The following is a 17,805-nucleotide window of genomic DNA, read 5'->3' as shown; positions in this document are numbered from 1 at the left end:
GGGGGGGGGGGGGGGTTGGGGGGGGGGGGTTGTTTTGTTTTTTTAAGATACTAGCATCTTAAATCAGATAAAGGCACTAAAACGCCAAAGTTACATAAAACTGTATTGCATAAGCACAGCATTCCAGCTGTTAGTAATTCTGCTTTATAAACAGCTGGGGTAGAGCAATTTCAGTTAGTAAGTAAACTAAAGAAAGAAAAAAAAACATGTAATTACGCAGCAAAAAAATGAACATAAGAATTAGACAGCTTTGCAACCACTGTCTTTGCATCTAAAATATCTGCTTTTCACTTATTTCAACAAACTTTTTTTCTAACAAAAAAACAAAACAAAACAAAAAAAAACTGACTGGCATGCATGTTATATAAAGTTAACTAAAATATTTGCATATAACTTTTACCCCGTTCTGAAGTTGGATCTGTCTTTTTTTTATTTTCAGGACAAGCACCACTGAAGATGATCTCTCAGTATTTCTGGTTACAAGCAAAGCCAAATAGCAAAATTTCTAATCTTCCAGAGAATAAAGTATTATCAGCCAAAGATGCATTAAAAACACATCTGTTTAATATTGATTATTACTGCCTTCTAGTAAAAATGTAAACAATCTTGCACAGATTTGCCCTATTATCAGTAGCCAGAGTTATTATGATTATGATGTAGTCAATATGCTTCTTGAATAACAGAAGTCTTCAAAGATAATCCAATGCACAAGGTATAATAGGCAATAGATCAAGTTTGGCTTAATTCAGTCTTTTACTTCTGAAGAAAATGAGAAATATTTTGCTACTTTTAGCAATCCCTAGTGAATGACTAAGAGAAGCCACAACAACAGCAAAATAATTCAAGTTGAATGGTTAAAACATGAACTCAGAAATCTGGCAATTTAGCATTGTCACTTACCCTTTCTAAAATGGGGAAAATGCATATTTCACAGAAATGGTGAGGCTTAACAAGCAAATAAGACTGCAATTGGGTCCACATTATAAATTCACTTTCACCCCATGCTTATATCCAAAAAACCCCCGCATATTTAAAAATGTCAAGGTTAGGAGTGTTCAACTTCTTTGAAGTGAACTGGAGAAATGGTTTCTGAATGATAACACCCTAAAATCAGAAGTTTTTTTCCCCTATATGGTAAATGAAAAAGGGAAGAGATTAAAAGAAAAGACATTTTAATGGACTCATCCAAACGGGATCTAGTGACCAATGATTAACTTTAATATTGAAAAGAAAAGATTTTAAGTATCATTCCTGCCTCAATGATCCTAAACTAGCCATTCAATGACAACTCACCCTTTCATTTAAAATAAGATAAAAGGTAGAGGCTGAATAGAGAGAAAACTCAATATGTGAATTTATGGAGACCTGTCTATGGATAAAGAATTTTACCCACCAAAATTAAATTAAAATAATAATCACAATTAGATATTATTTTGCCAAGCTCTAAGCCTGAAAATAGAAAAAGATTATTAAAATTTATTAGATATATTATATTAATTTAGTTTAATGTATTAGATTAATTTAGTTTAAGGGGAAAAATACCTCCCTGCTCTGCTTCCTTTCAAGCTTCTGCCAGTCACCGTATACCCCTGCTATACAGAAAAATGTTAATATGATAGAGGCTAGGTTCAATCTCAAAAACAATATTTCCTGAAGTCTAAAAGTGGATATAGCCTCCATCTTCCCTTGGAACCAGCAAGTATCTTAAACAACGCCATCTGCCTCAGAACTCTTGGTTGCAAGCTTGATGGCCCTCATCCCAAGTATGAGAAGAACCACCGATACCAGGAGATTCATATTAAAATGAGTCCCTACCAAGAAAGAGGGCTAAGGATTGGAAAGAGGCAGATAATTGCTGAAGTTCACTTGTCTGCTTACTAAAACCCAACAGTGGGCAGAATAATGCAGCCAGAGTCCAGAGATACAGAAATGAATGTGAATAAAAAATGTACTAAAGCTTACAGGCAGTACACATCAAGCTGGTGACAAAGCCAGACGTTATATCTATCTCAGATGACTATTTGCTTTCTTGTCTAAATCTGAAGCGCAGCTTTTGTTGAGAGGGCGGCAGGGGTGGATACTGTTATTGGTAAAATTGTCTTCTCTGAGCAAAGTGGGAAGAAAAAGATGTGGATGAGTGCTTCTGTATTTTCATTCCTAAAAACTGGTGCACCCACCACCACCAGCAGCAAATGTTCTCTCTTTGCTTGTTGATAAATAGCCAAACCCCATCGTATCTCTTTTTCCTCCTGGAGCCTCATCAATTCTGGTGTTAAAAAAATCTCTCTCACTAAAAAGGAAGACCTTCCATTTTAGATTTGGTTTAAGGAGAAAGCTGATGATTTGGGCCAGGCATTTTTCCAGGTGGAAATGGCAGAAGCCACCGCCCTGCTGCAGTCTGAAAACTCAATATACATTCTTAAGGTGCATTTTTTAATATAATCATTCACAAGCTTCCTTCGTTCTTCTGGAAGTTTTAACAAATAAATACTTTCATTTTTCCCTAAAAATGGGATTGTAGGGTGTCATTTCTTGGCATTATACCAGAAAAAAAAAAACTTTCTTCTTTCCAACTGTATCTAGTGGAGGTGAAGGACACTACTCTGCCCTTAGATTTATCAACAGTTGCCAAGGTGTTAAGGATGTATGAAAATATGACAAATTCCTGTGGAGAACTGATAGGATTTACCTGATTTGTTGAACACCTTGGTCGAACTGAAGTCAGACTTGCCCAGGTAAGTCTTGCAGGTTACAAGAGTAACACAAAAAATGTAATTCTATTAAATGAATGATAATCCAAAAGGTCAACATCTCTTCAATCTGCCATTCTTTCCACTAATTCACAAAAGACACCACCAACCACTTGAGATGGAGTTGCTACAACTATACAAGTATTACACAAATTTCTCTTTAAGATTTAATAATATTATCTAGGCACTTTTCTAAGAGAAGACCCAAACCAAAGCTACAAAGTAATTCCTACTTTTACACTGAAGGCAGAGGCAAAGGATCAGAGCTGGCTGTGGTGACAGGTCCTTTACTGCCATGTCTCTTGAACATTTGGAAAAGTGGAGGGAGAGTTGAGAGAAAAGTTTAAGACAGCTCCAAAAAGGTGCTGGAAGTTACACCTCCACTGTCAGAACCACACCAAGCTGAGTGGCAGAGGCCAAACAAAGAAAAAAGCCTCAGTTTTACAGGGAGGCCAAAATGCAGCTGCCAGGAAGTTTAAATGCAGCTTCTAAAGAAACAAAAGTAGAAGAAAAAGTATGTTTTTATTTAACTCTACATACATTAATTGTGTTGGTACTTTGATTTTCTGTTTATTACTTATTCCAATAATGTGTTTAATGACAAATTATTTGAGCTGAGATGCAGTGCCCAGACTCAAGGGACACAAGAGTCAATGATTTCATGTCCTGTACCATGTCATGATTTTGTTTTGCAGTTTGAGAAGTTAGAAAGTTTGCTCCCCTCCTCCCCACTAGGTTATCACATCCACCTCAAATTTTATAATGATAAATGTTTCACATAAAAAAGCATTATTACACAAATGTAACTGAGTGTAATTCAGATTGTTTTGCAATAGCTGGTATCATTATATGAACATTCTTACCTTTTTTTCTTCTTTAGACTTTCTAACATTGTGCTGTGGGCCAAACTTGTTTTGCATGCAAAACACTTTCTTAGACCATTCATTTTTGTGAGATTTTAACTGGGGCTGACCAAAGCTGCCATCGACTCTGTATCTGTCAGCTGGAATCTTATTCATTGGTGGGGGAAGAGTCCCACAGTTAACACTGGACCAGCCATCTGTAGAATCTGTATAAGACTCCTGGTCACTGGCATTTCCATGCTGCCAATCTTGTAAAACATGAACAGGCAACCATCTTTGATTGCCCATGCCCATAGTACTTTTCTTGGAGGGTGGCACTGAATTTCGGGAAGAAACTAGTGGAACTTCTATACGAGCTGCAGGACTCAAGTGCTTGCTTAAATTTTGTGGTTTATCATTCTGAATTACTTCTAAAGGAGCGTTTCCTTCTTGCTCATGACAGAAGCCATTCCAATGGGCAGCAGATTGATTTTGCCCTCTTCCTCCTGGATTTTCCCATATGCTATTAGGAATGTGTTTACTTGGATTGCTCCCTAAGTCAACCACCAAAACTCTGTTGCTTTTTTCTTCTTGGTTAAAGTTTCCAATGCCACTGTCACTGTTACTGCTTGTACTATTATTCTGATGGGCATCTATATCACCATCAAGAAAAGCCCTGGCTCTCATTCCCTCAATCAACTCCCCCATGTCCCTATAGAGGACAGAGATAAACTGAAGAACAGGTAAAGATGATGTTGGAAATTCTAAACAGCCATTTGTGTCTGGATCTGCTGTACATTCTAGTCCAAAACGTCTTGCTATACCCTGATGAATTTTATGATGAAATAATTCTGGATCTACCATAAACACATGACAAGATGTCCTTAGAACTCCTTCATCTTCCTGAGCCAAGCTTGCATCATCACTGCTCTGCATTGTAACTAGCCCAAAAAATCTCCTATCATCAGGGCACACCGCACTGAATGCGAGCTTCTCTGCAGGATACTCTGCCACTATACCAGATTTATCACTGCAGAGCTGAATGCAGTCATGCATAATCTTCATCATCACCAAAGAATGGATTTTCTGTTCTGCCCGAAGACGTCTCATACATCCACGAATAGCCTGCAAACTGTCACTTTCCAGATTTGCAGTTGTTGAAGGCAGTTCAATTGAGCCTAGGTAGCCTACCACCATGGCAACATTTAAAATACTTGCATCTAATCCAAAATCCTCTGGATTCTCTAGTCCAATTCGGAAAACTGAATCATCATTCAACACTTTGGATATTTCTTCTTTAGAAAGTTGATTTGGATTGAGACTTACACCTTCAGTTCCAGTTTCAAATATAGCAGCAGCAGACTCTGAAAGGGATCTTTGTTTTGGTATAGAGTTTTCTGTATTCCCAGCACAAAGACTAGGATTTTCAAAGATCATGTTGAAAATTCCACCAGATTGCATTTCTTCAACAACCTTTTCTGCTCTATTTATGCCTAAGGCTTTAGAATCAGGCTTTGGCTTCAGCCACCCTTTCCCATCATAAAAACCAACTTCTTCATCACTTGAGCAGGAGTCTATGTGACTAATACCTTCAGCAATCACCATGTGTAGGACTCCAGAACATTTTCCTATTAGTTTCACCACATCTTCATGAGACGCCTTTTTTACATTAATATCATTAACGGCAAATATCTGATCTCCAGCTTTAAGTCCCACATAATCTGCAGGGCTTCCTTTCATAACACAACTAAGAATACAAGGGGCTTGCCCAGAAAGGGTAAACCCATAGCCAGCTCTTCCTCTAGCAACTTCTACACTTCTTATTCGAGGAGGAGCATGCATATTAAGACGACGTTTAACTGTTTCCCCTGGTCTATACATTGTGGTTATTTTCTGAAACTGGAAGATCTCCTAATTAGTCCAAATCATTCTTGTTCATTGTGTCAGGAGATAATAGGAAAGAAGTTGCAATTTCTTCGTCTGATGAAATCCTAAAAGAAATTAAAAAAAGATTTGATACTTATCAATACCCTGTTTCTCTTAGTGATCAGGAATATATTTATCAACATTGCTACAGAAGATAAATCCTAAAATATTGGCAAAAGAAAGAGGTATTTGCTACTTTACTAAAGCCAAAACAAAAAGGTATTACTGAAACATTCCGTGTAGATAACAAGGCAATTTGCAAAGGTAATTGTAATAATTTTTCAGGTGGGAAATCAAAGATGACAAATGAAGTGACCTGCCCAAATTAACAAAACAGCTTAGTGGCAAAGTCTAGAATAAATCTAAGTCTCCTGGCTCTTAGCCCAATGTTCTTACCGTGGACTAAGTTGCCTCCCTTCAAATTAAATGCATATATACTTGTAACAGGGGGACTTCCCAGGGCCAGTTAGAAGTTGGCTCACTCACCTGTTTCTGGGCTAACCACCCACCTCTCTCGCCTGCCATGCCTTGATGATATATAATTATGGTGTTAATTAGGCAGAAGGCTGCCCATTTTTGCACCCTGATGCCAGGGGACACTATCTGTGGCTCCGAAACCTTCCCTACCCTACAGCCCATGTCTCACAGATGGCATCTAAGTTCTTGATAGCTCTGGCCCCACACTGGGACCCATAACCCTCCAGTCTGGACCCCAACTAGATCCCTCCTATCAGGCAGCCTACTCCGCCCTCCGACCTCAACAGATCATCGAGTCCAACCCCCTGCCATGGGCAGGTCAGATGACCCCAGCCAGATGCCTATCCAGCCATCTTTTAAAGACCCCCAAGGTAGGGGAGAGCACCACCTCCGTTGGAAGCCCATTCCAAGATTTCGCCCCCCCTCACTGTGAAAAAGTTTTTCCTGATTTCTAGCCTAAATCTGCTCTCTGTGAGTTTGTGACCAAAGACTACCCCTTTCTCGTCCTGTGGATATTTCAGCTATCCTAGAGTTTAAGTCCCCTAACATATGGCTACCATTTTAAGATCTTTTTGCATCGTGTTCCAGTCCTAGACAGAAGGGGAAAGAAAGCAGGTCTATTTTCATAGGGTCTAGATCCCTTACCAGCAGACCAGGATCCAAATGAAAGCAGGAGCACAGCTTTTTGCTTCTGTTCCTACACAGCCAACCTGTGTTTGTGTTATGTAGTTTAGGGGAGTATACTGGTCTTCCCTTTTCTTCGTACTTTCAGATATACCTTCAGAGGAATACTTTATACAACCTTTTATATGGTCTTTCTGTAGACTGGCTTCCTCTCTTATTCATGTTATCCTTGTTTGCTGTCTTCTATGAGCAATTACTCCTTAAACCTTTGTTAGGGCACCTAATACTTTATCTACATTCTTATATCATAGCTAAATCATAGAAACCGCATACCTTGGAGGTGATGGGAAAGAAGTTGCTGTGTCCTTCTCATGTTTTCTTCCACATTTCCTGTTTATGTAATTTTTCTCACCCCTCTCTTCCTTATTCATCCTTTCCCACCACCCCTTTCTTTATTCTCAATAGTTCTAATAGGTTGTTCTGCAGACCACTACTTGCTTATTTTAAAGTAAGGGAATGAGCACGATGCAGACATTGTTGTTGTCCCACATGCTCAGTCAAGCATAGATTTTGGGGTAGATGTGATTCATTTTGCGGTCAGGTGAATAGTCTGATCCACTAACATGAAAACTTTAAACTGACTTTTATGAATTAAATTTGCATAACTCATCTATTTATACCAGGTGGTTTGTGTGCCAGTCTGCCTAGCTACAGTTTTATTTTTTAAAAAGCCTAGGGCGTATAGGTGAAATTGAGCCTGCAAAGCAGTTTAATCTGGCTCATGAAGGTCCAATCCAGCATGGAGGCACAGGCATTGGTAGCATGGAGCTGTGCCATGCTGCCCCTCCCCTCCTCTGTTGAGTCTGCTGCTCTGCCATGTCTGTGCTTCTCTTGCTGCAGAAGGGTTGGGTATCTAGAGTGAGAGTGAGTGCAGGTAGCTGGCTGATCCCGGGGTAGAGTCTTGCAGCCAGTCCGCAGCAATGGCTGGGTCTCAAGCTCTGGCCCATGCAGGCAAATGGTTGTAACCCCTGTTATAGGTTACAAACTCACAGAGAGCAGATTTAGGCTAGAAATCAGGAAAAACTTTTTCACAGTGAGGGGGGGCGAAATCTTGGAATGGGCTTCCAACGGAGGTGGTGCTCTCCCCTACCTTGGGGGTCTTTAAAAGATGGCTGGATAGGCATCTGGCTGGGGTCATCTGACCCCAGCACTCTCTCTTGCCTATGCAGGGGGTCAGACTCAACTTTCCTGCCCATGGCAGGGGGTTGGACTCGATGATCTGTTGAGGTCCCTTCCGACCTTAGCATCTATGAATCTATTCCCTCCTAAGCAGGGAGCACTGAGACTAATGGGGGGCACGTGGCAGGAGAGGCAGGCACCACTGGGGGGGGGCAGGCAGGCTGCAGGGAGAACGGGGAGTAAAGGGCCTACCCCTCCGTGGCTGCCTGCCCCCACCAGCCCCCAGCCTCCCTACCACTGCTTTCCCCACTGTAGCAGTGGAGGGAACAAATTTAATATGACCCTGTGATAATTAGATTCTATACCTAGAAAATTATAACAAGTTTATAAAATGTTCCATATATAAAATCTAGTTATTGTGGGGTAGTTTGAAATTTGAAATCATTGTAGCTTTGGGTAAATGCAGCATTTTGTTTACTTAACTATTAAAATACCACTCATTAATCAGTTTAAAGGTATACATGTGCAAAACAATGTAAATAAAGTTAGTTGGTAAATTCAATTAGATTCACTGAATTTTGTGTTCTTGCTTTTCAGTTTGAAAACCTGAAAAACTACATAATGCACTCCATTTACATTCTTTAATCATAACTAGATACAATGGATATTTAATTATAAATGGGACAGGGATAAAAACCATAAAAATACTATCTTTTCTAGAGCATAAGATATATATTTTTCCCCGAAAAAGAAGACCCATAATTAAGGCATATCTTATACACCAAAGCTACATAATGAAAAATAAATTAAATCATTGTTATAATAGTAGTAGTAGTCAGTCAAATTTATAGTAAAAAAAAAAAAAAAAAAAAAAAAAAAAAAAAAAAATCCCACAATTTTAAACCTTTTTGGGAGGCGGGGGAAGGGAAGGAGTTGTCTTATGAAAAACTCTCTCTCATACACTAGAAAACTACAGTAACAAAAAGTTACTTTATTAGAATAATCACAGAAATGCACAAAAAATTGCCAGTCAGAAGTCATTCTAACTTCCATGTGTTTTAGTTTAAACTAAAACTTCCAAAAAAGTAAACTCCACATGCTTCCAGTATTAACAGAGTTGGCAATGAAAACCAGTAACTTTAAAAAATAAGTGTTTGAAAAAGCTATAAACAATGGATTTCAGTAATATCATATAGAAAGAAGTTATCTTAAACTAATTGTTGAGGTTTACATTGAAACCTGGATGCCTAACAGGCCTGCTCCACATACAGCACTCATATAAGCTGAGTTATTTCAGAGGAATGCCCATATCTGATTGGGTTAAAATGCCTTAAAATCAGGGGTGGGCAAAATGCAGCCCACAGGGAAGGATGCGGCCCGCCAGGCCATTCCATCCAGCCCACGAGGCCCCTAAAAAATTTAGAAAACTAATACTTGTCTGCCCCAGGCTGCCTGTCATGTGGCCCTCAATGGCTTGCCAAAACTCAGTAAGCGGCCCTCCGTCCAAAATAGATGCCCACCCCTGCCTTAAATTAAAAAAAACCCAGCATAAAACAAAACCAACACACCCAAAGAAGCAGAAAGTTATTCAATTTTAAAAAGGCTCTGCCTACTACATAAGAACTCTAACATCTGTAAATTGCAATGAGCACACAAACTATATATTTTAATTCAATTTTCTGAACTAGCAGTAGGTGGCTTACTACATAAAACTATAGAAATCATTAAATCTGTGCAACTAAAACTAATTGTGAAATGTAGCCTTTTTAACAGATCAAGTTCTGCTCTTAAAATATTAATTTATGAAGAAATACAAAGCTATAAAAATCAAGATGTGAATGTAGAACAAAGAAGTAAAACCAGCAGATCTGCGATATCCCTGTAGTACCCCTAGAGAAGTTTAAAGTAGCTTGAAAAGATTGTTTTCTAAATAGTTGCATCAAATAATTGATGTGGAGAATCTTCTTTAAAGCACCAAAATAAATTCTGTCTTCAGAAAAGGTCACTTCTAATAATAAGTGTTTAAGAGAAGAGCTGGCCAGAGAACTCTCCAAATACTTCTGTAGTAGTGTACTTAAGACTGTGATCAAAAAAGATTTTAAAAGACTACTGGTGACATTTTGTTTCATGATTCATGAATTAAAATCTAGTCATCTGCCTGTCTACCCCTCCAGCAGCAAGAAGGGGAAAACCTTTAAGGCAAAGGAAATACCATCTAAAATATGAGGGCCTGAAATGCATACAGGCAACCCCCACTAAGCGCTCTTAATTGGTTCCTAAAAAACTGAGTGTTAAGCAGAAGAGCTTTAAGAGAAACCAAAAGTTTTTGATGAACCGAGATGGCGACCGTGAGTGTTATAACAAAACTTACTGAGTGCTAAGTGGAATTAGGTATCAATGTAAAACAAGTGTTATAGCAAAATAGCACTAAGCAAAACAGTGTTAAGTGTGAGTTGCCTGTAGTGCCTTTTCTAGGAAAGTTACACTGGATAGGCTTGTTTTCAATCTCTAGAAGCCAAACAGACTATAAAAGCTTGCAGAGACAGGGCACGTCTATACAAGAAGTTTACTGCGCAGTTACCTAATTAACTGTGCAGAAAATGTTGCAGTGTCTACTAAAAGGGGCATGGGGGAGCAGATCAAGGCCCCCATGGTGAGGGAGGGAGTAAGGCAGGGGCAGGCACCGCACGGCTGGGGTGGGGCAGGGTGTGGGACGAGCTGCAGCTTGTCCAAGTGGGGAGTGGGGAGGTGCCATCAGTCACTGCACGCACCCCTAGGAAGGTGTGAGGGGCACATGCCCCCTGGATTGTATATGGGGCAAGGGCAGCCTGCCACTTATGTTCATTTTTCTGCTGTGTACCGAGGGCTGGGGCTGTGCCGGGCTCTTCCCAGTGGGGGACCCGGGCCCAGGCTGCACTCGGAGCAGGCAGGATGGATGATGGCGGTGGCACTGGCAGCGCTGGGAGAGGGAAGCGGGGGTGGAGAGGCTATAGCCACCCCAAAATTCGCCGTAGCTCCCCTTCCCAGCACTGCCACTGCCTGCCCCACCCACTGCCCCAGCCCAGTCCCCCACCTCCGCCAAGAAGAGGCTGGGGCAGCCCCCAGCCCTGAGCATGCAGCACCCCACCCTCGCCTGACACACAGATCCAGGGGCATGTGCCCCCTATACCTGCCCCAGGGTGTGCACAGTAGCAGAAGCCCCCCACTTCCCCCTCCCCACCATACAAGATTCGGTTCTGTGCCCCACCCTGCCCCATCCTGGCTGTGCAGTGCCTGCTCCTGCCCTAGCCCCACTCCCTCCCTCACTGCAGGGGCTCAATCTGTTCCCCCCCCACGCCCTTTCCATCCCTAGCACCCCTTCCTGCCACCGACCTCCCAGCCAGACACTGCTCTCCAAGCTGCCAGGCTGCATTCCTGGCCATGTGCATGCTGCAACTGCACACATGCACATGGCATTTTTTGGCAACATTATTGGCCACGTTAGCCAAAAAAAGCCAATTGCTGACCATGTCAATTTTTCTTTTATCGGTGCCAATACGATATGGATCGATGTCCTGTTGCACCTCTGTTCAGTAGAGACTTCCTAGTGCTACACAGCTAAGAGTCTGAGCATGCTCCAACCCAAGGCTGAAAAGGACTTTTTCAGCATTGAAACTTTTGACTATGAGCTAAGTATATAACATAAGACAGAGCAAGGAGCCTGTTCTTTCTGTGCCTTAAATGACCTCCTTGCTAAACCAAACCATGATAGAAGAGGAAGCTGCCTGATAAGAGGGGACAAGGCTGAAATAAGTGCAAGGGAGGCCTAGAATAAGAGACTGTGACTAGCATCCTGTAGGGAGCAAGACTAAGACTGCAAGCTGCAAGGTAGGAAAGGAAATTTGGAAGCTAGGTAGGAAAGGAAATTTCGAAGGTACAGAGATTGGGACCAACTGGGCAAACAGAGTAGGAAATGGCAGAGATACTGACAATGGCTGGGCAGGGACCTAAGAGATGAGATGGGAGGCAACTGGCAGTGGCTGGGGTCTAGACAGATTAAAGAAGCAACCACTAGAACACAGGAGGAAGGAAAATCAGCTGTAACAGCCAGCCAGTATATAAAGAGAAAAACTGGAACTGATAGACCAGGGAAATTAAGACAAGAAGCCTTAAAAATGGAATTAACTAGATGAGAAAAAAAAGAACTGGGGCAAGAAGACAAGAGTGGAGAAGACAATAAAGTTGGTGGGGATAAGGCAAAGTAATTAAATTTTAACAAAGAATGAACAGAAGAGCATATGGCCACTGCAGTACAATCCCTTCCAAAGCCTGGATTGGAACCAAAAATCCCAGTCTCACCTTTCCTCTGCAAACAAAATCTCTAAGGTTGGCACTTAAGAGTAACTTGTCAGAGGAAAGGTGAGACTGCCCTGACTTCAGACTAACATGGCTACCCACCTCTGCATTCCTAGCAGGCAGCAAACATCTCTGAAACCTACTGGCAAACTATCCCATTCCCCCTTCAAGCAACGAAAAATTCAGAAAGACACACTGAAAACACACATTCCTTGCTAAGCCAAACCATTTCTTTAAAGGAACGCAATTAAGATTGCCAAAATAGACATTCAAGAGCTAAGAAATTACGGAATTAGTTACCTGTGCAATCTTAGTTTGCTCCACTCATACATATGTATTGATCATCTTAATTACTTGATCATTCATTTTTTCCACAAGTGCCCTGGTCATTGCACAGATGGACTTATGCTTGGGACAAATCAGGCTGTGGTCTATGAAGAGGACCCTCTGCCTCATCCATTGTAAATTTTGAAGGTGTGAAGGGAATGAAGCAGAACAAGGCTGCAAGAAGAGAAAGGCAATTGAATGCCACCCTGGAGAATTAGATTCTACCCCTACCTCTGCCAAGACTTACTATGTGATAGTAATGAAATCATTTCAACCACATTTTCTATGGGGGAGGAAGGGTCACTGATTATGTGTTTCTCACTTTCTGGTGGCCTGATGTCAGACATTACAAGTAGGGTGTTATAAATTAAATCAGGACCGATTTAAATGGAAGTAATTTTAATCATGATTCAAATCAACAATCAGAAAATCTAGATTTAAATAAACACAAAGCAAGATAAAAATGTGTTTATATTCTTAGAGTGTTCCTCAAGAAATGTTGATTCCTAATGGTTAAAAAATGTTGAAACAAGTTGAGCTGCAGCCAAATATAACCATTGCAATTTTGCAACCAGAAGGATACAATATGTATTTATGTAAATGCATTTGTTCAGATTTTTAATTATTCTTTATGTTAGAAAATGGTGAACAGTTCCTATATATGGTTATACTACAGTTGTGCCTATCTGCATTTGGATACAAATGTGAATTCAATTTGAAAGGCACAAAGCCAGTTTTTTAAAATGCTTTTTTATATTAAACAATTTTAAACATTCTGGGAACACAAGAAAAATATTTATCAAAACATTTAGAACCGATTCATTATACAAGAAAGTATTATCTGAATTTAATGAATTGAATTTCTCATTTCTGTTCATCATATCCTTCCAATTTTGAAGGCCGCCAGAACTCATCCTCTTACACCTTTTTTTTTTTTTATTCACAGACTTCTTTATTCACAGGAAAATAAGCTTTCCTACTTCTTCAGCTCCCAACTGGCTTCTCAGATTTCAGGGAACTAGTCACTGAAGTGAACTTGTTGAATAAATTGCAATGGAGAAATATTCACTCTATACCTGCAAAAGACCTGCTGTCAAAAGCTGGGTTAGAACTTCAACAAATGCTCCAGAGTCTTAAGCTATGATTTTCACCAGTACCATGACTGGACTTGCATTAAAACTGAAGCATCAAACATGCACTATGTATTATTTTTCATTTACTTTAACATTAAAATGATGACAATCCATTTTAATTTACTATAATCCAGAGTTATTCAAAGCAGGTGTTTTTTATAAAAATATCCATTCTTCTTTTTTTAATTACTGATTTTATGTTCCCTTCCCTGAAGGCTGACAGACAAGTGTTGAGTACTCACAATTGCAACTGAAGTCAAAGAGAGAATCGCTGTGAACACAACAATGCTCTATAAGGGAAAAATCTAGTCTTACCTAAGTGTCTCATGCTGGGCACCCAAAATTAATGACTATTTGTTATCTTTATCTATGTCTCAGTGCCCCGTCAGTAAAATGGTAATAATGTCTGCTCACATAACAGACGCAGTGTGAAAATAAAGTCATTAATATTTCTGAAGTGGTCAGATAACAGTGATTGGTGCCACAGAAAAGCCAAGAGGCAATTAATAATCCTGTCTTCAGAGTTAGCCAGGGTTTTAATAGCATGCAGTAAATCAAGCGTGTGGCCAATGTGAACAATGAGGGTAAAACAAAATATCAAATATCTGACCAGCATCCACTGTATTCATAAGACTGAGACAATGTGGAAATAATAGCTTATGATGATGCAATTAAAGATTGTATCAAAATACACATGTACGAGATGGCTAATTTAAGACTGAAATCAATCTTATTTCTGGTATTTCCTGACTCTGAGTGCTTGACTTTAATCCTCAAAAACATTATTTCAACATTTCTTTTGTATGCACAAAAAAAATACGTGCAAAAGTTCTTTCAGTTGAAAACCCAACTCCAGGACGGGATCACTTTAGTGACCTTCCAGAGCCTAAATATTCCAGAGGCTTCATGGAAGACATCCATTTGCTCCAATTTTTGGTTTTTCATCTTTCTGACAAAAGATGTTGTTTTTGCATTCTGTATGCAATAGCTGTGATTTTTCAGTGCAGAGTACAATAGTTTCTGTAAATTGTTTCAATGCAGTAATTATTTCCCTGTCATAATGATAAGAAATTAAAAGAATAATTCAACTTTTCTAAACAATACTTTTGCTGTCCATAAAAGGCTTAAAGAGGTGGTTTAAATACATTAACCAATCCAATTCTTTGCCTTACATATGTCATAACCCAATGATTTTTAGTGCCTCGGCATATTGGAATTTTCCCGCCACACAGAGCTTTCTTTGCACGGTGGATTTCTCAGCTGCAGAGAGAAAACCCCGGTGCAAAGAGCTCCTGCCACGCGTATGCAAATTAGTGTCCCACTACTGGTCAATTCTAAATTATTCCTACATAGCGGCTAGCAATTGGCTCGCTAGCCATATAAAAGGTTAGAGCAGTTTCCGCCCAAGTTGGAGGACTCCACAACCATCTCATGGGGAACTCCGAGCGCGCTGTGGAGCCTAGCAAACTCTGTGTGCGTCTTGGAGGAGGACATAGAGGCCTGATCAGCTTCTAGCCACTCCCCGTCATAGTGGAAATTTTGACGTATCCCCCGTGTGAAGCGCTCGTGGAGTCGTACATCGACAACTCATCTCGGTTCGGTTCGGAAGAGATCTCACTTGTGTTTGTTTGTGTGCAACTGCAACTCAAGCAAGTTTCCTTCTTGCACTGTGACCATCGGCAGTGTAAGTAAAGCTTTCTTTGTAAAACCAACACGCTTCTGTGCCTAACTCTACTCCATCGTGGAAAAACCCCACCTGACAGTCCGGGCTACTGGCCATAGCCTCAGACCACCCTCGGTCCCGACAACATATAGGTCTATCCCTTCTCTAGTGGGCTTCACTTAAGAGATGCTTTGAGATTAATGAGCAGTCAATGACCTATATAGCAAGGGTGCTATACCCAGGACTCCCCACAGGTCTGAAAATTTGGCGGCAGGCAAGAAGTGCCATTGCTTTCCTGCTGCCAAATTTCCAGACTCATGAGGTGTCCTGCAAGCCTAGCAGCACCTAGGGATAGATCCTGGCAGACAGGGCCAGGCAGGGGTGGTAAATGGTACCAGGACCTGATCCCAGAAGGTAGGGGCAGGACAGGACCCAATACAGGTATGCAGATCCAAGCAGAGGGCCATGGCCTGGCCCCATGCCACTCATCTGGCCTGCGAGGGCAGAAGATTGTGAACCAACGAGCTATAGCATATTAATGTAATCATTTCCAATAATGAGAACCCTGGGTCTTAATTATTAGGAATGGTAATGTTAGTTAATCCATTTATAATGCTTACAAAAATGCTTGGAGCATAATACCCATACATGGTTTGATTTAATTAGCTCTATTTGGACCCCTGGTAACATCATTAGGTAGAATAGTAAAACTGATATCAAAATAATGCCTCACTGAAGAAAAAATTTGCATGCCAAATGCCTGCATGTATGTCAAAGGAAAACAGGTCCATTAATTAAGTTTGGAAAATATAAACATTAATCAGATCCTACGCAAAAGTATAATTTAATGATATTTCCAAATACCTGTTAAAGGGTTACAAGGTTCTTTGGGTAAATCTGATATTATGTAATAAAAGATGTCAGATTTACCCAAAGAACCTTGTCTGCCTATGTCCTTAGACCAACATGGCTACAACCTACACCAATGTTAAAGGGTTAATAATATAACACTAACACTATAATTTGGAGAGAGGTTTTTCCAATACTGACATAGCACTATTTTTCAATACAGCCCTGAGACTGCAAGCAGACTAGTTTTATGATGTCAAAAAATGAACACATTCCAGAAAGAAATTCTGCCCTGTGTAAATGTGGGCCAAATGCTTTTTAATCGCATTAACGCAAGTCCATTGAAGTCACAAAGCTGGATTTGCACCACATGTAGCCATGTCACAAAACTACAACATGCTATACAGAAGAGGTTAAAATATTTTATTCAGAAACAAAACTCACCACCTTCTGGCCAGCACACATTCTGATTTATACTTGTGGCAGACTTTTTTTTTTTTTTTTTTTTTTTTTTTTTGGGGGGGTGTTAGATTTAAGGCACAACAAACAGCAACTACAGCCAGGATCTGGGATGAAACTATACCTCAGGCTATACCTGTCTTCTACAAACATTACATGTATTCATAGCATTCATTTCAAATGTGGATGGAAAGGGAGGAGGCTTTGTGGAGAGAAGAAAATCATTGTTAATTTACTTTCTGCTTTTTGCTTGGCTTGCTCCCTCCCTCTGTCCCTGTTAGCTCATGGCAACAAAAGAGCAAACACAAACAGGAGGTATGTACAGAAGTTACACTGTAGAATGATAGTTCCTGGGCAGGGAAAACAAGAATAAGTAGACTGCAGTGAGGTGTAGTCAGCTCACTCAGAAAGGTTGTTGCCCATTCTTACTAAAAAAAACAACATAGTTTTAAGTGGGATGGTGGCAACAGAACTGCTGACAGAGAAGCACTTCCAGGTTGTTATTTCCCTCCCCTACACCAAACTATGGTCATTCTTTTTCTATCTAACAGGACAAGAGTCTGGAGAACATCAATGAAGAACTGACTCTGCTAAGCAACAGGAGGCACACCTTTCCCCAAGCATGCCTCCTTATTCACAAAATAGATGCAAGCTGTAACAACATCTCATCACCAATATCCAAATTCCATTCAATACAGAAACGTCAAGAGAAAGGGGAGAGAAATTAGTGGTTTTCACAGTTATTAATTCATAGGCTGTCTGCTGAGAATAACAATTAGGGTGCTACATAGGCTAAGTGCAGACATTCGGAGGGTCCTAGGTGGAGGTTAGATCAGGTTAAAAATGGCCACATGATCTAACTTAGTTCGCACAGGTGCAGACCTTACACTTAGACCCAATCTAAACCCGTAACAGTACAGAAGTTTGGTGCACAGAGGACGGTCTAAAATGGCAGGATCCAATCTAAGATAGATCTAGATCAATGTACACTCAAACTTAATCGATCTACGTCAGACCAATGCATGAAACTTCCATACAGTTACCTGCACAGCCCCAGGGATGCACTTTTTGTACCTGTTCCCCTGGTACTGGGCTATTTTTAGCCCCCACAGCTCACTGCACCCTCCCCACAAGACCAGCCATCCCCCTCTACCACAAGCTGCTCTAGGGCCAGATTTATCAGCATTTGCCACTGCCAGGAGCTGAACAAGCAAGAATTCGGGGGGGGGGGGGGATGGGGG

General features: G+C 40.6%; 1 protein-coding gene across 3 annotated transcripts in view; it reads right to left on the bottom strand.

Annotated features, from left to right (window-relative positions):
• The window catches only part of RGS12 (regulator of G protein signaling 12), a 159,250-nt gene that overhangs the window by 138,904 nt on the left and 2,541 nt on the right, over positions 1-17,805 (bottom strand). For all 3 annotated transcript variants that reach the window (XM_025214059.1, XM_025214060.1, XM_025214061.1), the window contains exon 2: positions 3,614-5,583. In XM_025214059.1, coding sequence (XP_025069844.1) covers positions 3,614-5,473 — 1,860 coding nt within the window. In that variant the 5' untranslated portion in view covers positions 5,474-5,583. The remainder of the gene's footprint in view (positions 1-3,613; positions 5,584-17,805) is intronic.

Source organism: Alligator sinensis, unplaced genomic scaffold (genome assembly GCF_000455745.1).
Source record: "Alligator sinensis unplaced genomic scaffold, ASM45574v1 scaffold1094_1, whole genome shotgun sequence".
Lineage (NCBI taxonomy): Eukaryota > Metazoa > Chordata > Crocodylia > Alligatoridae > Alligator > Alligator sinensis.
Note: the sequence above shows the minus strand (reverse complement) of the source record. Positions and strands in the feature narration are given on the sequence as shown.